This window comes from Capricornis sumatraensis, chromosome 13 (assembly GCF_032405125.1).
Source record: "Capricornis sumatraensis isolate serow.1 chromosome 13, serow.2, whole genome shotgun sequence".
NCBI lineage: Eukaryota > Metazoa > Chordata > Mammalia > Artiodactyla > Bovidae > Capricornis > Capricornis sumatraensis.
This window is the reverse complement of record NC_091081.1, coordinates 6,374,062-6,396,396: the sequence shown is the minus strand read 5'-3', so window position 1 is coordinate 6,396,396 and position 22,335 is coordinate 6,374,062. Positions and strand designations below refer to the sequence as shown.

Here is a 22,335-nt window from a genome sequence, read left to right as displayed (position 1 = left end):
TTATTTTAATAGTATTTCCTTCTAAGAAGGAGCTTGGAACATAGTGGGTGGGTCTGTTTCACTTCAGTTCAGTCACTCAGTCATGTCCGACTTTTTGCGACCCCATGGACTGCAGCACACCAGGCTTCCCTGTCCATCACCAACTTCCGGAGCTTACTCAAACTCATGTCCATCGAGTCAGTGATGCCATCCTTCTCATCTTCTGTCATCCCCTTCTCCTCCTGCCCTCAATCTTCCCCAGCATCAGGGTCTTTTCAAATGAGTCAGCTCTTCGCATCAGGTGGCCAAAGTATTGTAGTTTCAGCTTCAGCATCAGGTCTGTTTCAAATATTCTAACTAGAAATTTTCTTTCAGAAAATAGCAATTATAATTTTTTGCTTTCTTGAAAGATTTTCTTTAAAAGGAAGTAAAGAATTAAGTTCAGTATAGGTTATTCTAGCAGGCTTTGTGGCAATAGATCCCCTAAGTAATTCATTGTGAGACTCTAGTATCTGCCACCTTAATAAAATTGCTATTAACTGACAACTAAACTTGATACTCTCAAAGTGTACAGGTCATACATAAACCGGTCCAATCATTGAAGGATTTCTGCTCTTACATACTCTATACAATTGTAAGACTGCCCATTTTATAGGATTTTTTTGAAGCAATGTCTGTAAAAATGCCTGTGAATCCTTAAAAGTGCATGCTAACTTAAAATTTGTTTTTAGGTATTGATATTTCTTGCTAAGTTGAAAACCTTCTTTACCAAATATGATGGAACCAAAAATATAATGCAGCCATGGCTAAGAAAAATCACTCCCTGTGATTAAATTTTACTGAGTATAAACAATTTTTCTTGATATAGACTCAACTGTACTTTTTTACTCAAGTGGATAAATGAATGCTAAGATATAATCTTAACTTTTTTTGGAAATAAAAATTCAACATACATTAAAGTGATTTTCTGATGTTTATTTTTAATATGACTATTTAAATATTCATCTTAATGGAAGACTTGGAGAAGGCAGATTTTACTTGGGTTGACAATAATCAAAGAATGCAGTTGATAGAGTGGCTACCATTTACCAAATGACTGTTATGTACTAGGCATTATTCTTTATTGTCTTACACTTATCAACTTTAATCCTTATAGTAACACTGCAGGATAGATATTAGCCTCATTTCACTGGTGAAGAAAGAGAAGCTTAATTAAAGTGACTTGCCTAGTTTTCATAACCAGTTTATATGCTCAGCAGATATTTGAGAATCTGCTCTGTGTTGGCCCTGTCACTATGCTGAGACTGAGAATGCAGTTGTGAACGAGAAAGAGATCTCCACTCTAAAGAAGCTTACACTCAAGTGGTAAAATCAGGATTTTAAAATAGCAGCGTCAGATTCTAAAGTTCTTCTTCTTAGCTTCCACATTCCCTCCCACCTCCCTGGTGGCTCAGAGGTTAAAGCGTCTGCCTTCGATGAGGGAGACCTGGGTTTGATCCCTGGGTCAGGAAGATACCCTGGGGAAGGAAATGGCAACCCACTCCAGTACTCTTGCCTGGAGAATCCCGTGGACGGAGGAGCCTGGTGGCTACAGTCCACGGGATCGCAAAGAGTTGGACATGACTGAGCGACTTCACTTCACTTCACTTCAAGGATACCACAGAAGAGATGGAGAAGTGGTTTTTAGTGCCACTTAAGAAAGTGTGTGGGGATGGAAACTGCATACTGGAATATAAGAGAGAAATATTGGCATATGAGTGTCAAGAAATATCAGGGAAAAAAAGAAACACCCCAAGGGCCTAGCTGTGTGATGGGGAATGGTAAGCCTGTGCAACATGACAGACTTGTTTTCTGTAGATACACTTTAGACAGTGTATATTGCAATAGCAGTGACGTACTTGCTGACAGCCTTAAAGGATCATCTCAGTGTATGGCTCTGTGCTGTCCAACATGGTAGCCATTACCTACTTACGGCTTTCAAGTCCCTGAAATGTGGCTAGTGAAACTAAGGAACTGAATGTTAAAATTTAAAAAGTTTTTTTTTTTTAAAATTTAAAAACTGACACTTGATCCAGTTACTAGATCTTTAAGCATGTCTGGAACAACATGGGTATGTGAACCTATTTTTTTTCTGCCTATATTTTAAGAAAATTATATACAGATTAAGTATTTGTGATGAAAATTTAGCATATGAATTGAGATGTGCTGTAATATAAAATACATACTAGATTTTGAAAACATGATAAAAAAAAGAATATAAAATACCCATTAATTATTTAGAAAATAGTTACATGCTGAAATGATATTTTGGATATGCTAGGTTAAATAAAGTATTAGTTTCAACTGTTTTTTACTTTTTAAAAAATATACCTACCAAGAAATCTTATATTATATACATGGATTATGTTATATTTGTACTGGAGAAAGCTGGTATAATCAAAGGAGTCCTGGTGAAGACAGTCTGGTCCATATATTACCTTTATTTCTGGCATCAGAATATTTTCTTAGTATACATCATTATCCTTTTATCAAAAGTTATGTATTGCTCATTGTTCTAAGAATGAATGTTGTGCAAGTGTGAAAGTGAAAGTGTTAGTCACTCAGTTGTGTCTGACTCTTTGCGACCCCATGGACTGAAGCCCACCAGGCTCCTCTGTCCATGGGATTCTCCAGGCAAGAATACTGGAGTGGGTTGCCATACCCTTCTCCAGGGGATCTTCCCAACCCAGAGATCGAACCCAGGTCTCCCGAATTGTAGGTGGATTCTTTACTGAGCTACCAGAGTAGCCCATTGTTCTTTCTAAGAACGCATGTTAAGAATCATGTTAATAACTGTGTCAACATTTCTTTCCAGAGTAGAAATATAAAATTATTTACACCATGCACTTACATGAACTGTCTGTATACAAGCGTATATAATACATTTGTTTCCAGAGTATTTCCTGTAATACGTTTTCGAAAACAGAAAGTAAATGTAAGTATTCTGTGGAACTATATTCAAGGATTGACAGGCTTGGGGGCAAAACACTTTATTATACACTATACAATATATATATTTAGGACAAAAGCAAACATAAAAAGTATAAAAATAGACAAAAAAAGATACAAACGCAATATATTTTGGTCAGAATTTCAGATGTGTTTTTTTTTCTTCTCTCTCCCCTTTACTTCAAAAGTTATAAATACTTTGGAAGCAGCATGCATTGTTGCACTTTTGATTTTTTGTTGTACGGTTAATGAATTTGAAAGTCTGGATGACTGGGGATCATCTATTTGGCCTTCCCATTCTTTTGTTTCTTCTTCTTTGATTATTAAAGGTTTTCCTAGAGTTTGGCCAACAAGGTTACAGACTTCTTGAGCTTTGCGCCATGCGTTTTCTACAGCACCAAGACAGGCTTGTCGTCTTAGGAATTAAATGCAGAGATCATTAGTAAGACATTCAACAAACTGTAGGATGGAACAGTTTTGTTTAATTAGTTGATAATTCATTGAAAGATGTGCTTAACTTACCGAAGGTTATCAATAGAACCTGGCATATGATAGAACTGGGGTTGGCTGATGACAACAGAGCTATCTAGCTTTTCAACAAGAAAGTTACAGATATTTTGCATTTTTCCGAATTCAGTAAATGTAATGCAGACCTGTAAATGAAATAACAGTTGAAATTATTTTCATTTCTGATTTCAAATTTTTTTCTACATGTGAATTAAGAAAAAGTAAAGACAGATTACAGTGAGGTTATTTTATAGTATGTAACAGATAAGAAAGGCCTACTTGGTACTTATAACCAAATTTTGTTATTGAATTTATCTTTGCTTATGAATTTTTTAATTTGTTTAATGTTGACTTGAACATTTAAAAATTCATTTTAAATCAGTCAGGGACTTTTTTATGAAACAGAATTGGGTGGCTTCCCCTTCAATTTTATTATTTGGCTAAATTCTTAGCCTGATAAATGTTTTATGACTCTTTAGACATTAGCTAGCTTCCTGATTAGCGGTAATTACTTCATGCTTCACTGCTGTCAGTGAGGTATGCTTCTTCATCCAATAGTTATTTTCAGATCTATAGGCAAAAGCTCATCTATTTCATTATGCCATCTGCCTTTAACTATGTGGAAGCAGTTCTTATATATTCAGCAATACTTGAAAACTGTAGTCTTTAAACATTCTATGGAAGCAAACTAAACCTTTTTCCTAAGGAAACTTTACACAAGCTCAATACGTAAAACAATAAAGTGCAGGTACTGAAGTACTTTATGTAAAACATATAATACTTTATGTAAAGTATGTGAAACAATAATGTACAGATACTTAAGCACAGGCTGGAGTAGCACAGAGTCATCTTATACAATACAGAACAGTTGCCTTTCATCATAAATGTTATCCACGGAAGACTGATGTTCTGTCTGGTTTCAATACTTACTTTGGATTAATTTGCTCTTTTTTCTAGTTTCTAAAGGCAGAAGCTTAGATTATTTATTTCAGATTTTTCTTCTTTTTACTATATGCATTCAATGCTAAAATTTCTCGCTAAGCCCTGCTTTCGCTGCATCTCATAGTTTTTGATAGATTGTATTTTCATTTTCATTTAGTTCTAAACATTTTAAAATTTCTCTTGGGATGTCTTCATTGATCCATGTGTCATTTAGAAGTATGTTGTTTAATCTCCACATATTTGGGGATTTTCCAATTATGTTTCTGTTACTGATTTCTAGTTTAATTCCATTGTGATCAGAGAGCAGACATTATATTATCTATCCTTTTAAATTTGTTAAGGTATAAGTTTTGGCCTAGAATGTATTTTAGGGGTAAGAGGAGCAGAGAAAGGTTTACTGCAGAGCCAAGTATTAAGAACGGGTGGCTTGTTCTTGAAAGACCCAAATTCCAAATGTGTGCTATCTTGGTGAATGTTCCATGAGAGCTTGAGAAGAATTCTGTTTTGGGGGAAGTATTTTATAGATTTCCATTTTGTTGTTGTTTTTTAGTCGTTAAGTTGTGTCCGACTCTTTGTGAACCCATGGCTTCTCTGTCCATGGGATTTTCTAGACAAGAACACTGGAGTGGGTTGCCATTTCCTTCTCCAGGAGATCTTCTTGACCCAGGGGTTGATGGAACCCATGTCTCCTGCTTGGCAGGTGGATCTTTACCACTGAACCACCTGAGAAGCCCCATAGATGTCCATTATATCCAGTCAATTGATGGTATTGTTGAATTTAACTAGGTCCTTACTGATTTTATGCCTGTGGAATCTGCCCCTTCTTTTTAAAGTGACTTTCCTTTTTTTTAAAAAAAATTTTTTTTTATTTGGCTGCATCAGGTCTTAGTTGCTGCACATAGGGTCTTCACTGCATCATGCGGGAGTTTTTGTGTGGTGTATAGTCTGTCTACTTGCAGCCCACAGGCTTAGTTGCTCCATGGCCTGTGGGATCTTAGTTCCCTGGCCAGGGACTGAACCCATGTCCCCTGCACTGCCAGGTAGACTGTTAACCACTGGACCACCAGGGAAGTCCCTGAATCTGTCCCTTTTTGATAAAGGAAGTTGGAGACTCCAACTATGATGGTGGACGCATCTATTTCTCCTAGAGGTTCTATTAGTTTTTGCCTGACGTAGTTTGACACTCAGGAGAATGCATATTAAAGACTGTAATTATTTTTTGGCTGTGCCACTGTGTGGCATGTGGGATCTTAGTTCCCTGACCAGGGACTGAACCCTGCACTGGAAGCACAGAGTCTTAACCACTGGACCACCAGGGAAGTCCCCATGGATTGTTATGTTTCTTGGAAAACTGCCCTGTATCATTACATAATACCCTTCTGTATCCTTGATAACTCCCTATTATGAAGTCTGCTCTGTCTAAAATTACAATAGTGACTCTTGCTTTCTTTTGATTAGTGTTAGCATGATTAATTTTTCTCCATGGATATCTATATATGTCTTTATATTTAAAACAGATTTCTCATAGATAACATATAGTTTGATGGTGTTTTTTGATCCACTGTGACAATCTGTCTTTTAATTGCTGCATTTAGACCACTGATGTTCAAAGCATTACTGATATAGCTGGATTAATATCTACCATATTCTTTACTGTTTTCTATTTGTTTCCTTTGTTCTCTTTTCTAAGTTCTGTCTTCTGCCTTTTGTGATTTTAATTGAGCATTTCATGGTTTCTTTTTTTTCTCCTTTCTTAGCGTAACAGTTATATTTTTTAAGCTTTTATTAGTGGTTTCCCTAAAGTACATAATACATATTTACAATGAATCCAAGTCCACTTTAAATAACACTATACCACTTTATGGGCTGTATAACTATAATAACAAAATAATCCTAAGTATTCCACCCCATCTCTTGTATCATTACTGTCATTCATCTCACTTATACATCAGCATGCGTGCATGCTAAGTTGCTTCAGTTGTGTCCAACTCTTTGCAACGCTGTGGACTGTAGCCTGCCAGACTCCTCTATCCATACTCCAGGCAAGACTACTGGAGTGGCTTGCCATGCTCTCCTCCAGGGGATCTTCCTGACCCAGGGCTTGAACCTGCGTCTCTTATGTTTCCTGCATTGGCCGGCAGGTTCTTTACTGAGCCATGGGGAAAGCCCCTTAAATTATTTGTATTTAATGTGATTATTGATATGGTTATATTTAAACTTCTGATCTTGCTATTGATTTTCTATTTATCTCATATTTTCTTTGTTCCCCTCTCCCCATTTTCTGCCTTTTTGGGAAGAGATTGAGTATATTTTTTATTCTATTTGATATCTTTCATTGGTTTCTTTACTGTAACCTGTTACTTTAGTGTCTGCTTTAGAGTCTACAGTTTATATATGTTTAATTTATCTCAGTCTACCTTCAGGAGATACACCGTTTCACACATAAGAAACTTTAAATATTGTACTTCTATTTCTCCCTTCATGCTATTGCTGTTGTATGTTTTATATATGTTAGAATCCCTAAAGTTCATCATTCTCTTTTTGTTTAAACAATTATTTTTATATAGGTGTAGAGTTATAGAGATATAAGAAAAATATCAAATCTACCTATGTAGTTACCATTTTCAGTGTTCTTCATTCCTCTCTGTAGATTCCTATTCCTTTCTAGTACCATTTCCTTCCACCTACCCAACTCTGTTTAACATTCCTTGGATTGAAGGTCTATGGTAATAAATTCTTTCAGCTTTCTGAAAAAGTCTGTAATTGGCCTTTGATTTTGAACAATATTTTTGCTGAATATAGGGGAAATAGAAGATAGGAAAAATATGATTTAAATGCATAAATAAAGTATAAATATGATTTATACATTGGACAAGGAATTGGCAACACACTCCAGTATTCTTGCCTGGAAAATCCCATGGACAGAGGAGCCTAGCAGGCCACAGTCCATGGCGTCACAAGAGTTGGACATGACTTAGCAACTAAAACCACTAAAACCAAACCACATATAAAATATTTCACAAAAAAATGAAGAGTTGAGAAAAGGTTAGATGAGATAATGTATGGAACACACATGACACATGGAAACGTGTGAGGACAAGGAGAGGGAAGACTGTTTCTACTACTTTTCCTATAACTTTTTAATAGATTTTTACTGAATGCTTATTGTGTCCCAGGATTTAAAAATCTCTCCAACACTGAAACTGTAACAAGAAAACAACATAAGAAGTGGAAAGACAGATAAAGGAATTGCAAAGCTGAGGTTTTACTTCAACATTTCCCAGGTGGATCCCTAAAATCATCATCATTGTTGTTGTTTAGTCACTAAGTCATGTCCGGACTCTCTGCGACCCCGTGGACTGTAGCCTGTCAGGCTCCTCTGTCCATTGGATTTCCCAGGCAAGAATACTGGAGTGGGTCACCATTTCCTTCTCCAGGGGATCTTCCTGAGCCAGGAATTGAACGTGAGGTGCCTATGACATCTCCTGCATTGCAGGTGGATTCTTTATTGCTGAGCCAACAGGGAAGCCCAAAATCATTAAAGTATTTTTAAAATTCCTTCAGATAGTTAAATTTTAAGTGAAAAAATTACAAATTTATTCAAGTTAATATAGGGACAACAGTGTATTATGATAATTACTAACTCAAGAGGTAAGAAGCCAGGATTCTAATTTCCATTCTAATTCTTGTAATATGATCGTTAAAAAGTCTGAGCCTAAGCTATCTTAGCCACACCGTTAAATTTAGGAAAAATAATGTATTATCTGCCTGAAGGTAGGACTAGGTGATTTCTTAAGGCAGAAGAACCAGAGATCAAATTGCCAACATCCGCTGGATCATGGAAAAAGCAAGAGAGTTCCAGAAAAACATCTATTTCTGCTTTATTAACTATGCCAAAGCCTTTAACTGTGTGGATCACAAGAAACTGTGGAAAATTCTGAGAGATGGGAATACCAGACCACCTGACCTGCCTCTTGAGAAATCTGTATGCAGGTCAGGAAGCAGCAATTAGAACTGGACATGGAACAACAGACTGGTTCCAAATAGGAAAAGGAGTATGTCAAGGCTGTATCTTGTCACCCTGCTTATTTAACTTATATGCAGAGCACATCGTAAGAAATGCTGGACTGGAAGAAACACAAGCTGGAATCAAGATTGCCCGGAGAAATATCAATAACCTCAGATATGCAGATGACACCACCCTTATGGCAGAAAGTGAAGAGGAACTAAAAAGCCTCTTGATGAAAGTGAAAGTGGAGAGTGAAAAAGTTGGCCTAAAGCTCAATATTCAGAAAACAAAGATCATTGCCTCTGGTCCCATCACTTCATGGGAAATAGATGGGGAAACAGTGGAAATAGTGTCAGACTTTATTTTTGTGGGCTCCAAAATCACTGCAGATGGTGATTGCAGCCATGAAATTAAAAGACACTTACTCCTTGGAAGAAAAGTTATGACCAACCTAGACAGTATATTCAAAAGCAGAGACATTACTTTGCCGACTAAGGTCCGTCTAGTCAAGGCTATGGTTTTTCCTGTGGTCATGTACGGATGTGAAAGTTGGACTGTGAAGAAGGCTGAACGCCGAAGAATTGATGCTTTTGAACTGTGGTGTTGGAGAAGACTCTTGAGAGTCCCTTGGACTGCAAGGAGATCCAACCAGTCCATCCTAAAGGAGATCAATCCTGGGTGTTCACTGGAAGGACTGATGCTAAAGCTGAAACTCCAGTACTTTGGCCACCTCATGCGAAGAGTTGACTCATTGGAAAGGACTCTGATGCTGGGAGGGATTGGGGGCAGGAGGAGAAGGGGACGACCGAGGATGAGATGGCTGGATGACATCACTGACTCGATGGACATGAGTCTGAGTGAACTCCGGGAGATGGTGATGGACAGGGAGGCCTGGCGTGCTGTGATTCATGGGGTCACAAAGAGTCGGACACGACTGAGCAACTGAACTAAACTGAAAGGCAAAGTTTCTCTGATTGGATTAACAAGAGTCCATTCTAATCCACTCGTTTGTTTCCTGTGGCAAGAAAGCGGTGTGACTAAGCACATACTCCAAGTTTGGAATCAAAGAGACAGCAGTCTTCTAACCTGGCTGTAACTACTTATAACATACTCTGACTTCATAAAGTCCTGATCATAAAATCTTTGAAGATAAGTAAATAGCTCAACAGTTCTAGGAACTAAATGTTTTCATTCAGTTCAGTTCAGTCGCTCAGTCATGTCCAACTCTTCGTAACCCCATGAATCACAGCACGCCAGGCCTCCCTGTCCATCACCATCTCCTGGAGTTCACTCAAACTCATCTGCATTGATTTGGTGATGCCATCCAGCCATCTCATCCTCTGTCGTCCCCTTCTCCTCCTGCCCAAAATCCCTCCCAGCATCAGAATCTTTTCCAATGAGTCAACTCTTCGCATGAGGTGGCCAAAGTACTGGAGCTTCAGCCTTAGCATCGTTCCTTCCAAAGAAATCCCAGGGCTGGTCTCCTTCAGAATGGACTGGTTGGATCTCCTTGCAGTTCAAGGGACTCTCAAGAGTCTTCTCCAACACCACAGTTCAAAACCATTAATTCTTCGGCATTCAGCCTTCTTCACAGTCCAACTCTCACATCCATACATGACCACAGGAAAAACCATAGCCTTGACTAGACGGACCTTAGTCGGCAAAGTAATGTCTCTGCTTTTGAATATACTATCTAGGTTTTCATTAATTGTGTGTAAAAAAATACACAATTTTTTCAATTTGTGCAAAGGTTGAGTAGTTATTTTTAAATATATCTTAACACAAAATAAAATTGTCTTGTGAAACAAAAGAATGTTGAAGTCTTTCAATCCTTTATGCTATGACTATTAATTTCCTATTTATCTGAGGAGAAGAAATTTTTCCTCTGTAGTGTTTCTTCCTGTTGACTACATGATAGCATTATGAAAATTTTGTTCAGGTGGCAATTAAATGCTACTTCCCTCTTGCTAGTTTTATTCCATTTCAAAACAATTTCTCTTAAATCTCACCCAGATATGTTAATACCAAAAATGATTTTGAGGAAAATGATCTTTTATCAACACCATGAGAAGTATTTTTCCTGTACTTGACTTTCAAGAATAAAATTAAATGCAAATTGTCCCCACAAAGTCATGCTGTTTCCAGTTATTTGTGAAGATAATACATACCTCTGCTTCCATGAGATAAGCATTTTCTAGCCTTTTAAAATCCTTTGTCACAGTTACATTTTCTGACTGAAACAGAAAGTACAAGAATATGATTACTGAATGTTTGGCTACTAAATGCACTTAATCTAAAACATAAAGTATAAACCTGTACTTATTAAAATCAGAATAACAAAATATGTGAAAAGAACTGGCTTGCCTAATGCTTTAAAATTTTCCTAAAAAAAAAAACATAAATTCAGAAACCTACAAATATTTGCTGATATTTCATAATTGTCATTCCACTTGTAATTTTTACATTCAGTTAAGTATGAACTTAGGGTGATATATATCTGAAGCATTATTTGTACATAAAACATTCTGAATGTTGTAGGGATGTTAGAGTTTATAAAATGTTTAATAATTTAAACATTTAATATTATAATTTAATTTATTAAATTAATTTAATAATTTATTATAATTTAATAATTTATTATAATTTAATATTATGGTTTGTTTACAAATAATACTAATTTACTGAACACATATAGTATGCAACTTTGGGCAAGTTACTCAACTTTTTGAGACATAGTTTCCACACTTACAAAATTGTGTTACATTGCATGTGAGGTAGTAGGTAGATGGGCCCCAGGCTGAGCCACTGGAGTTTGTCAGGCTGAGCGATTGGAGCTTGTCTCCCCTTCCCCCATATTTCGGGGAAAAAGATAATGGCAGGAGCAGAGAGGAACTAAGCCCTGAAAGTGAAAGTGAAGTTGCTCAGTCGTGTCCAACTCTTTGCGACCCCATGGACTGTAGCCCACCAGGCTCCTCAGTCCATGGAATTTTCCAGGCAAGATTACTGGAATGGGTTGCCATTTCCTTCTCCAGCGGATCTGCCCAACCCAGGGATCGAACCTCGGTCTCCCACACGGCAGGCAGACCGTCTGAGCCACCTGGAGTAAAAAGATGACCACATCTTTCATTCTTCAGGAAAAGGAGACCTCCCTGACTGTACATGTGCCGAAAAGTTCCTAGGGGGTCAAAAAAGAAGGGGGTGCTAACCCAAAATATGTTTTGCCAACCCCTCAGAGACCTTTGTGCTGGAATCCATCTTGGCCAAAAGATTCGTGCACACATTGGACCGGGCCCCGAGTCAGATCAGATATGGGCAATAAGCAAGGTAATTGGCTAGAGGAAAACAAAGACCTGGAAGAAGGCCCCTATTTAAGCAATTCAAACCGCACCTTCAGCGCTCCTCGTGAGCAAAGTTGCCCTAACTCTCCTCTGAGTGCGTAGCTCTGCTTTACTTCTGTCCTAAATAAACTGCTTTTCTCTGTGCTCTTTCACACGTATGGTGCTTCTAATAATCTCTGCCTGTTTTACGACCTTGGTCTCTTAAAATTCTTTTTTCAAAGAGGTCAAGGGCCAGGGCTCTGCTTCTAGTCAGTAGCCCTAGTGGTCTAGTGGTTAGGATTCCTGGTTTTCACCCAGTCAGCACAGGTTTGATTCCCAGGCAGGAAACTAAGATCTTGCTTCAAGCTGCCACTCACTGCTGTTCCCTCCAAGATCACATTGAACTGATTTGAGGATTTAATGAAAAGTTGTGAATAAAATGCTTGACACAGAAGGTACTCGGCAAAAAGAGATGCAATACCATTATGATATAAACATTTCCAGAAATATTGGACCTAAGCCAGCCTGTTCTTAGAAAAGTAACATTAATGCTTTTTGACTCTCTGGGTAAGTACAGGGTATATAATTCTGATAAAAAAGTTGAACTTCTTATTTTGTTTCAAAAGAGTTTTAAAATTTAGTGAAATGAATTCTTGACTTACTCCCATTCATGGGGATAGGCAGAACTTATATTTTATAAATATTTGTATCTTTAAAAATATATGCTAAATAAAGATGCTGCTGCTCAATCATTTAATTGTTATTTGGTAAAGGATTTAGATGCACATGAATTTTAAGATATACACTAATTTCAAGCCATTTATAGACCTAGAAAATTCTAAAAAGCTTTAACCTGAAAATCTGAACTTAAGTTCCAATTATAGCTCTGATGTCAGTTTCAATGAAAATATTAATTCATTTTTGTGATATTTATTACCATCTTATGGAAATAATTATTCACTGTAGAAAATTACAGTATTGATAAACTAAACCAATGCTGTCTACATTGCTTAAAGTTGAAAACATGAAACTTGATACCTGAAACATTTGTCATTTAGCATTCTTTTATGACATGTAAACATATCTTCTATTTTCTTAGATGTCTTTTTTCAGTTTTCCCTCACTTTACTTGATAAATATACATAAGACTTCTGAAGGAAAAATTAGAGAAATAATTCTAGGAAAGGTAGCAGAAAAGAAAGTATCTTTTATTGTTTCACTTAACATTATAGTTTTTATAAAAATAATATACACTAGTTAATGAATATCTAATACTAGAGAAAGAATAGTCTCCAAACCCCTTATGTTAATATTTCAGTAAACATTAAATCATCTATCCATGCACATAAAAATTGGTAGATCTATGTATAGAATTTTTTATAAATGAAATTACACTCTACATGCTGTTCTGTAACCTTTTAGTAACTTCTACTTTAGAAACATTTAAAATCTACAGAAAAGTTGCCAGGATAGTATAGAGTTCCATATACCTCAGTTTCAGGTTTTTCTGTTATCATTTTCTTATTACTATGGTACATATCAGTGCAGTTCAGTCCCTCAGTCTTGTCCGACTCTTTGTGACATATACACATATATTCACAATTGTTTCTGCATCTCTCCATCTGATATATACTAAGCTAAACACGAGTTCATACTGATGCTTCTAATTAAGAACCACAGAGTTCATTCTAACCTTCCTTTCTTATCTGTAATTTCCTCTCCAGTCCCTCAACCACCAACCACCTATTTTTCAAGCCTACTAATGGCAACCCACTCCAGTATTCTTGCCTGGAGAATCCCAGGAACAGGGGAGCCTAGTGGGTTGCCGTCTATGGGGTCGCACAAAGTCGGACACGACTGAAGCGACTTAGCAGCAGCATACATATAGTTTCAGAACTGTAAACCTTGGAAAAAACATTTACTAACTAGAGTACAGAGTTTATATATCTTTCATCTTTATCATTAGTTTCTAGTAAAATATAATTTTCCGAAACTTAGGATACTCCGCTCACCTTCTGTCCCCATGTTCAGTGCAATTATGTCATTCATTTGCAACAGAGTTACAGGTTCATTTGTCACAGTCTGGGTTCTGTCCGGGAATTGATCTCTGTTTTTTTTTCAAACTTGCATACTTACTGTTCCCTTATTGTGATTTACAGTTTTATGGGTTTCAACAAATGTATTCACCACTCCAGTACCACACAGAATAATTTTTCCCCTTGAGAAGCTTCTCTGTGCACCTCCTTTATAGTTAACCACTTTGCCATCAAACAACCTGTCCACCGATTTATGTCCCTATAGTTTTCTCTTTCCAGAATGTCACATGAATGGATCATAGAATGTAAACCTTCTGAATCTGTTTTTTTCACTTATAATATTTAAGCTTTGCCCATGTTGTTCTGTGAATACCTTGTACCTCTTTATTGCTGAGTAATTTTCCAATGCATGGATGTAACAGTTATGCATTCCGCTGTTGAAAACATCTTGGCTGTTCCAAGTTCTAAAGTTTTAGTGAGTTATGAATAAACCTGCTATAAATATTCTTGTACAAATTTATATGTGAACGTAAGTCTTTGATTCTCATGTGGGTTAATGGTTCCTGTAAGTGTAACTTTGTAAGAAGCTCTAAGACTGTCTTTCAAAGTGGCCATATCACTTTGCAGTCTCACCAGCAATGAATGAAAATTTCTGTTGTTCCACATCTTTGCCAGCATTTGCTATCATCAATGACATTGGATTTTAGTCAATCTAATACATGCATAATGGTATTAAATTGTGGTTTTAATTTGCATTTCTTTAATGACAAATAATGTGGAGGATCTTTTCATGTGTTTACCTGCCATCTGTATATATTCTTTGGTGAAGTATATGTTCAGGTATTTTGTGCTTTTTAATTGAGTTATTTGTTTTATTACTGAATCAACCATAAGATCAAATAAAGCAGTAATTTTTATTTTTAAGGGCTTTAAGTACAGTAACTTACCTATTTAGGAGAAAACAAAACCCTTTTCCTTATACCAAAATAAATTCCAAATGTAGTAAATAGTTAACGTACTATACAGGGTCCCTAAAAAGTCCAGGAAATATTAGTTAATAGTTACGTAGCCTCAGGCTTGCGAAGGACCCAATAAGCATTACACCAAAGTCAGAAAACTTTTTTTTTCCAGGAGAAATGTTTATTTGAAGTGAAAAACAATAAAAACAGTAGTACTTTAACCAACATATGAAGCAGAACAAGAAAACAATAAAAACAGATTACATTAGTTATTACAAATTCAGGGATTTAAAAAACTCTTATCATTTAGCTTTAATCTCCTTATGAGAAACTTTCCTTCCTTATGAAGAAAAAACTTCAAAGAGTTTAAGTGATTTACTAGAAGACTCAAATATCGTGAAAAATTGTACTATTAAGAGAATTTAAATAAATCTTTAAAATTTTTAATGTTTAATACTGCAAACAAGGTTACATGGCAAATACGAAATTGGGAAAATTTTTGCAATATGAGAGATAGTTATTGATAATCTTAATTTTTAAAGTTCTCATAAATTTCAAAAGGAAAGATAACAGAAAAATAGGAACAATGACAGGGAATGTTTAATAAGTGTTTTATTTAAAATGCAGTGATCAGGAATGTTTAAGTATTTTATGGTTGAATGAGTAAATACTGTTTGGAACTTTAAAACATTTTTCCATGAAAACACTCAAAATGAGGTCATGCCTTCACAGGTGAAACTACATATAACCATAAAATTATATATGATCTATATGATAGCTGAATAGTTTATTAAAAACCACTTTCTAAGTACACATTATGTGAGGAGTACGAAACATAACCCATCAATACAAAGCAAGAAGTGAAGTGAAGTCGCTCAGTCGTGTCCGACTCTTTGCGACCCGTGGACTAGCCCACCAATCTCCTCCGTCCATGGGGGTTTCCAGGCAAGAATACTGGAGTGGGTTGCCATTTCCTTCTCCAGGGAATCTTCCCGACCCAGGAATCGAACCCAGGTCTCCCACATTGCAGGCAGACGCACCACCAGGGTGTCCACTCTGGAGAGGTTTAGAATATGGAGGAGAGATAAGGAGAGTAATAATTATAAAGTGATACATTTTATTAAGGGTTGTGAATGGGGTATGGTATGCAGGGAATAGTATAGGAAAAAAGTGCTCAAGAAGTGAACTTGGGCTGGTTTTTAAAGGAAAAAAGAGGGAAGTCAGTCTATGAAGGGAGGAGATGAAAGGAAATGACAGAATTAAGCTCCATCTATTATGCGAAAGAGTTTGGAATATGAGGGGCCTTTTAATCAGGGGAGTGGTGTTTATAAACACAGATTTTAAAGTTTAAAATGAATAAAGATTTTGTGAAGACTCATTAAATTCACCCTGAAATGTAATATAAATGATTTTATTTGCACTTTCTACTGAACAAATTATTTACCACTGCTTTCCTCCATCAGCAGAGATAATCTGGAGATTACTGACCTTTGCATGTCTTGAACATTAAGTCTTTAATGTAATCACTTTAAGTTGGATGTAGTGATTGATCCTGTTTTACATATTTGAAGTTGCAGCCATGTGAGCTCCGTATACATTTTAAGCAAAAACTTAAGAATTAGTTATATTATTCAAATACGTCTGCAACACTGGCAGCAGTTTTGGGGAGAAAATATATTTCTATATATTAAATTCATTTTATTCACTTAATTTATAATTAGCAGCAGATCCTTCTAAACTGTAAATCATTTAGAGACATCTTTCCAATATGACTTTTAAAATAAATCTATGCTTATAAATGCAATCTATGTTTATAAGTACAAATAAAACTTCGCCTTAAAATCAAGACTTGCTTTTTCAGGGTTTGTCATTTCTAACAAGAGCATTTTTAAGAACTCAGTGTTGGGGGGACACAAATCACAGCTCTGGCCTTCAGGCTACTCTGTAATATGAGGGATCTGAGACAGCCTATGAAGTCTGTGCTTTCTTATCCTCTTTCATTCTAATTATCTGGAGCCTAGGCTAGTTGAAAGAAACCTAGATTTTGGTTTTGAGAATACAGGAGTTCAAATATAACCCTGGGTGTTCAGAGCATTATTTAACCTCCTTAAATCTGGAAAGTGGGGATATTAAAACCTGCTTAACAGGGGTATTGCACGAATTAAATAAGACTCATTCATTTTTTTTTTTAAGTGGGCTTAGGGCAAGATTTATTTAGGGATTTGTTTCAGGAACATCTCTGGTAAGAAGAGGTATTTCATATATGTGGCATGTACAATACACTGGCTTAGTTTTCTTTTTTAAGCTAAAACTAAACAATTTGGAGAAAATTTTGAGTCTTTATGAAACGAAAATGGGTACAATATTCCCCCTATCTCGCCCCAGCCCCACATTACTTTTTGCGAAAAATACCAAAGAATCACTTTCATGTAAAGCTTTCCCAGGCTGGGAGGAGGGGTGCAGAATAAAAACAAAAAAATGATTCCGTGTCTAGCACACTACTTATGCAAGCATTTACATCTTATTGTTTCAAGCTTAACAGTTCGTCACTTCAAGGTTAAAAACAAAATACTGCAACAAGTGATACCAAATAAAACCCCACTCAATTTTAATTCTTTTGTTTTACAAGTCACTGCGGCTGATAATTACTTTCCCCTAGAAGGATAGGCTGGGAAAGATTGAAGACGAGGGGAGAAGGGGACGACAGAGGATGAGATGGTTGGATGGCATCACCGACTCGATGGACACGAGTTTGAGTAAACTCCGGGAGTTGGTGATGGACAGGGAGGCCTGGCGTGCGCAGTTCATGGGGCCGCTGAGTCGGACACGACTGAGCGACTGAACTGAACTGAGCAGGATGGACCAGAGATACACTCAGCCAGGTCCTCGCGGCCCCTCACGCCGCCGATGACACAAAGGTGTCCTAGACGCTCAAAACCCTCCCCGCCCCTACCCTCCGCCGCCGCCTTTTGGCGGTCGGGCTGGCAGCTCCTGGCCGGCGGAGCTCTCACCTGCACGCCCTGCTGCCGGAGGCTCTGTGTGATGTAGTCCAGGCGGCGGCAAACGCTCTTCTTGGCCTCGGCCGCCGCCTCCTTGGTGCTGCTCACCCGCACGACCACCTGCGCCCGGTCCGGGCTCGCAGACACCTCCGCGGTGCCGCTGACATGCACCTCGCGGGAGGGAGTTTGGGCCGGCGCTGAGGAGAGAGGGCGGCGGAGGCCGGGCAGCGTCTCTCCACCCGAGAGCAGATAGTTCTCCCGGCCTCGGTCAGCCCAGGGAAGCAGTTCCACGAACACCCGCGACTGAGGGGTCTGTTGCAACGACATAGCGATGGCAGCTTGGTTGTCCGTAGCAACTCAGAGCCGACGGCGGCCGAAGGGGTCCAAAGCCTCAAGGCTGGCGCGGCGCGGCGCAAAGCATATCGGGATGGGCTTGGCGGTCCGGGAGCCGCTGTGGAGGACGGGAGCTACGCTGTGCGGAGGCTTTTGCCGCGTCTCCTTTACGAGTTGTTGGCTGCGCGCGGCGCTGTGGTTTTTAACTTGCTCACTTTGTGGCCTTGGCAAACCTGAGGGAGGTTTCTATGCGACCACCCTCTCAGTGAGCTCCCCTTTCTACGCCGTCCGTCTGCCTCGGCCGGCGACGCGCCGTGCATCCCTCGGGAGTTTCCTCAGAGGCCGGAACGGCTCTTTTTATTCTTAATCTGCCGTGGGTCTCCGATTGTCCCAATTTTGTCTTTACTTTTGTCTAACTTTACTATTCCACTTGCGCAGTGGACCCCACGGCACCGTAGAGCGCCAGAAATTTGTGTTGGATTGAACTTGACCAGTTTGATCATGGAAGTTTATGATTCCTAGAATCTCAGTTTCATCGCCTCTAAAGCCGTGTTGATAATACGTTCCACGTTTGCAATGTGATCATAAAGTAACTGCCATATGGAAAGCAGAACATAATGGATAATGATAATAGCTAAAGCTTTGGCATGCTTTTCAAATCTCTCGAATTTTCTCTAAAATTTCTGGAATGGTTCTGGCCTTGAATAAGGACAAGACAAACTCTAGTGGTATCAAAGCACATTCAACATCGACATGGCAAAACCTTACACTACTTAGTTCTTATCTTTACCCTTTGCTTGAAGAATATCACAATCTTTAACCCAGTGGCCCACATTAAGTAGATTTTCTTCCAACCAATAAGTAATGATGTATAAAAATAGCCCTTCTGTCCCAGAGGAAAAATATTTTTTTTTGATAATTTTTTTTTAAGACAACTATTCTTCTGAAAGGAGCCTAAAAAAGCCAACCGACAATCCCCAGGTAGTTTCTTCTCTATCATTATTCTTTTATTTTTGATAAGTAAGATGATTCAACTAAATCAGACAGAACCCGCAGCCCCTTCATTGGTTCATGGATAGTTTTGTATATATTTATTTTGATGTTTATTGTTAGATAAAAGCAATTATATGTTAGTATTTTAATTTTAAAAACCTTTCTACTATGCTTTTAAATAATTTGTCACCAAAAATAATGTTTCTTGAATCTTGTGGAGAATTCTTTTTGTTTAATGATAAATGTGGAAAAATATAATCTTCAAGGTGAACCATTGAATGAATGAACATCATAGGTAAAAAGCAATAGGAGTTTTAAGTGCATATAAATATTTAGGGCATGATAAAAATAAGTTTCAAATACTTGGGAAAATGGTACAGGGATAATTGGTTGGCTATGTGAAAAAAGTATTGATCTGTATCTTAACATGCACTAAAAATAAAATTCAGATGAGACAAAAAAAAAAGAGAAGAGAGAGTGGGTAAATATAAATATAGGAATGAGAAGGACTTTCTAGGCATGATTTCAAATGCAGCAACCATAAGGAAAGGTCTGAAAAATTTGATTACACTAAAAGAATGTCAGTATGTGAAACAAAACAAAACAAAAAGGTGAGGGGCAAATAAATTGGGAAAAAATATTTGTATAAAAAGCTAATAGTCTTAATGTTTAGTGAGCTCTTACCAGAAAAAAATGAAAGAAAAATGAATAATTTCACAGAGGTAAACCTTGGATCATTCATACCTGCCATAATAAAATACCGTGGAGTGGGTGGCTTAGAAATTTATTTTCTCTGGAGGCTAAGAAATCCAAGATGAAGGTTTGGTGTCTCCTTGGTTTGTAGACAACCTTCTCACTATGACCTCACGTGACCTTTCTTATGTGCACAAGGATCCCTGGTATTTCTCTTCTTATAAGAAGGCCAGTTCTGAAATCCCCTGGAGAAGGGAATGGCAACCCACTTCAGTACTCTTGCCTGGAGAATTCCATGGACAGAGGAGCCTAATAGGCTACAGTCTGTGGGGTCACAAAGAGTCAGACAGGACTTGCTGCTATTTGTGATCCCATGTATAGTAGTCCATGGAATTTTCCAGGCCAGAATACTGGAGTGAGTAACCTTTCCCTCCTCCAGGGGATCTTCCCAACCTAGGGATCGAACCCAGGTCTCCCACATTGCAGGCAGATTCTTTACCAGCTGAGCCACCAGGGAAGCCCAAGAATACTGGAGTGGGTAACCTATCCCTTCTCCAGGAGATCTTCCCTACCCAATAATTGAACTGGGGTCTCCTGCATTGCAGGCAGATTCTTGACCAACTGAGCTATCAGGGAAGCCCAAATTTTACAATAAATATCCTTTTTTTGAACTGTCATTTTGGAAAATGGTAAAGTTAGTAGGAATGGAGTTGGGATAGATAAAGGAGTAATTTTGAAAGAAAAATGGAATAGTTCATGGCAAAAGAACTATACAGTAAATAAAAGAGGAGGATGAACCAAAGCTAATAAAGATTTTCAGTCAGAACTAGGAAAATGAATGAGGATGATACAGTATGTATATTAGTTCAGCTCACAATGACGTGCTTCTCGTTTAGAGTCAATGCTGAGCCTCTAGCAACCATCTTGAATAACACATCTCTTGAGTTTGTACTTTATACAACTTGATTAGACCCAGAATAGGCAAGTTCAGCTCACAGTGACCTAGTTCTCTAGAGTCAGTGCTGAGCCTCTAGCAACCATCTTGAATAGCACACCTCTTAACTTTGTATTTGATTAGACCCAGAATAGGAACTTGTTTCACGCTGGGCTGGTTAGAGTTTTGTTTTTTTTTAATTCATAGAAATCTATATTTACATAAAAATTTAAAAATTCAGCCACTCAGGTGGTGAACCACGACATATATGTACTTGAGAGAGATAGATTTGCCATTTTTCATATGCAGTTTCTAGTAGAGAAGCAGACAATGTCAATGTATCAGTGGATAGAGAAAAGGAAGGAAAAGAGAGAGGAAATAAAAGCGTTCAGAGAGGAACAGAGATGAGATTAAGACTCCAAATGAAGTTCCAATTTATAGAATTTTTTTAGACCTGGCTTCATTTACACCCTGGAGCTCTATACAATATTCCTGTGTCCTTATCATAAATTTCCCTTGCCTTTTAAAATGCATAAGTAGGTTGGCTGAGTTTTATATTATCCTAAAACTAAGACTTTTGACTGATAATAGTGAATAATAGAGGAGAATTCAGAGAAGACTTGTACAGCTTTGGAATTTCTCGTGGGAGCCTTTCTCAAAGAGAGGATAAGGTTCCAGTTGACAGATCAGATGACTAGATTCACAGGATGACTATGGGGATATCTGAAAGTGTGCTGCACACTGCTTGACACATAGTATTAAACACACAACTTCCAGTGGTCTTGTACAGTCCTGCATCACTTTTCAAGCTGAGACAGCTTTGGCTTTGAGGATAACCTCTGAATAAGGAAGTAAGGAATAGAATAAAACTCTGATGCAATAAAACTTACATGGTACTAAGCAAAGCACAGGGGAAAATTGCTTATCTGTAAATGCCATTCACCCAGAAAGAGAAAAAGTTTTAACTCAAGTCATGTCCGCATAAGTACAGAGTTAAGACGTGTAATCTTTTTTTTTTTTGCTCCAGACTTGTAGAAACATGGTAAAATCACATTAATCTTAGAATATATTGTATGTTGTGAGAACAGTGAAAGATTGTCCCAAGGAGGGTGAAGGTTAGATAAGTAACCTTCTGCGAATGATAAATGAACTGAAAAAGAAAACAAATTATATTATCTCAGAAACATGTCCAGAAGATTTAGTGGAATCAGGAATACTGACTAGCATGATACAGAAGTGATCCTAAGATGTGATGAATACAGAAACAGAGAAACAAAATAGCAAATGACTAACATCATTGGCTCTTTTTTCACTATCACATTTGCTATCCTTTTAAATAACTTTCCTATCTGTTTGCTTCTAGACTTTTCCACCCAAACCAATTGCATAATTCAATGGCCACTAAAAGAAATTTGATCATATGTATGAGTAATTTAGATCCCAATATGATCTTTCATATAAACTTCAAGTTTCAAATCTTTGAACCTCATGGTTTCTTATGTAGTTCTAACACTTTTTGTCTGTAATCTTTTGATGTGTTTTGATTTCTATCTCATTTATAGCCAAATTATTGGTACTGCTATCTGTATAAAGCTTGTAATTTTATCTGCACTTCATAGCCAGCTCACTAGTCATCTGCCTATGAA

The 22,335-nt window shown here is 37.5% G+C and overlaps 1 protein-coding gene across 1 annotated transcript; it reads right to left on the bottom strand.

Annotated features, from left to right (window-relative positions):
• Positions 1-3,111: 3,111 nt before the first annotated feature.
• IRAK1BP1 (interleukin 1 receptor associated kinase 1 binding protein 1) lies at positions 3,112-18,063 on the bottom strand. Its single transcript, XM_068985556.1, has 4 exons — positions 17,749-18,063; positions 10,594-10,659; positions 3,490-3,620; positions 3,112-3,382 (listed from the first exon to the last, which is right to left on the bottom strand). Exons 1-4 carry the CDS (start codon positions 18,061-18,063, stop codon positions 3,112-3,114), a joined length of 783 nt encoding a protein of 260 aa, XP_068841657.1.
• Positions 18,064-22,335: the final 4,272 nt, after the last annotated feature.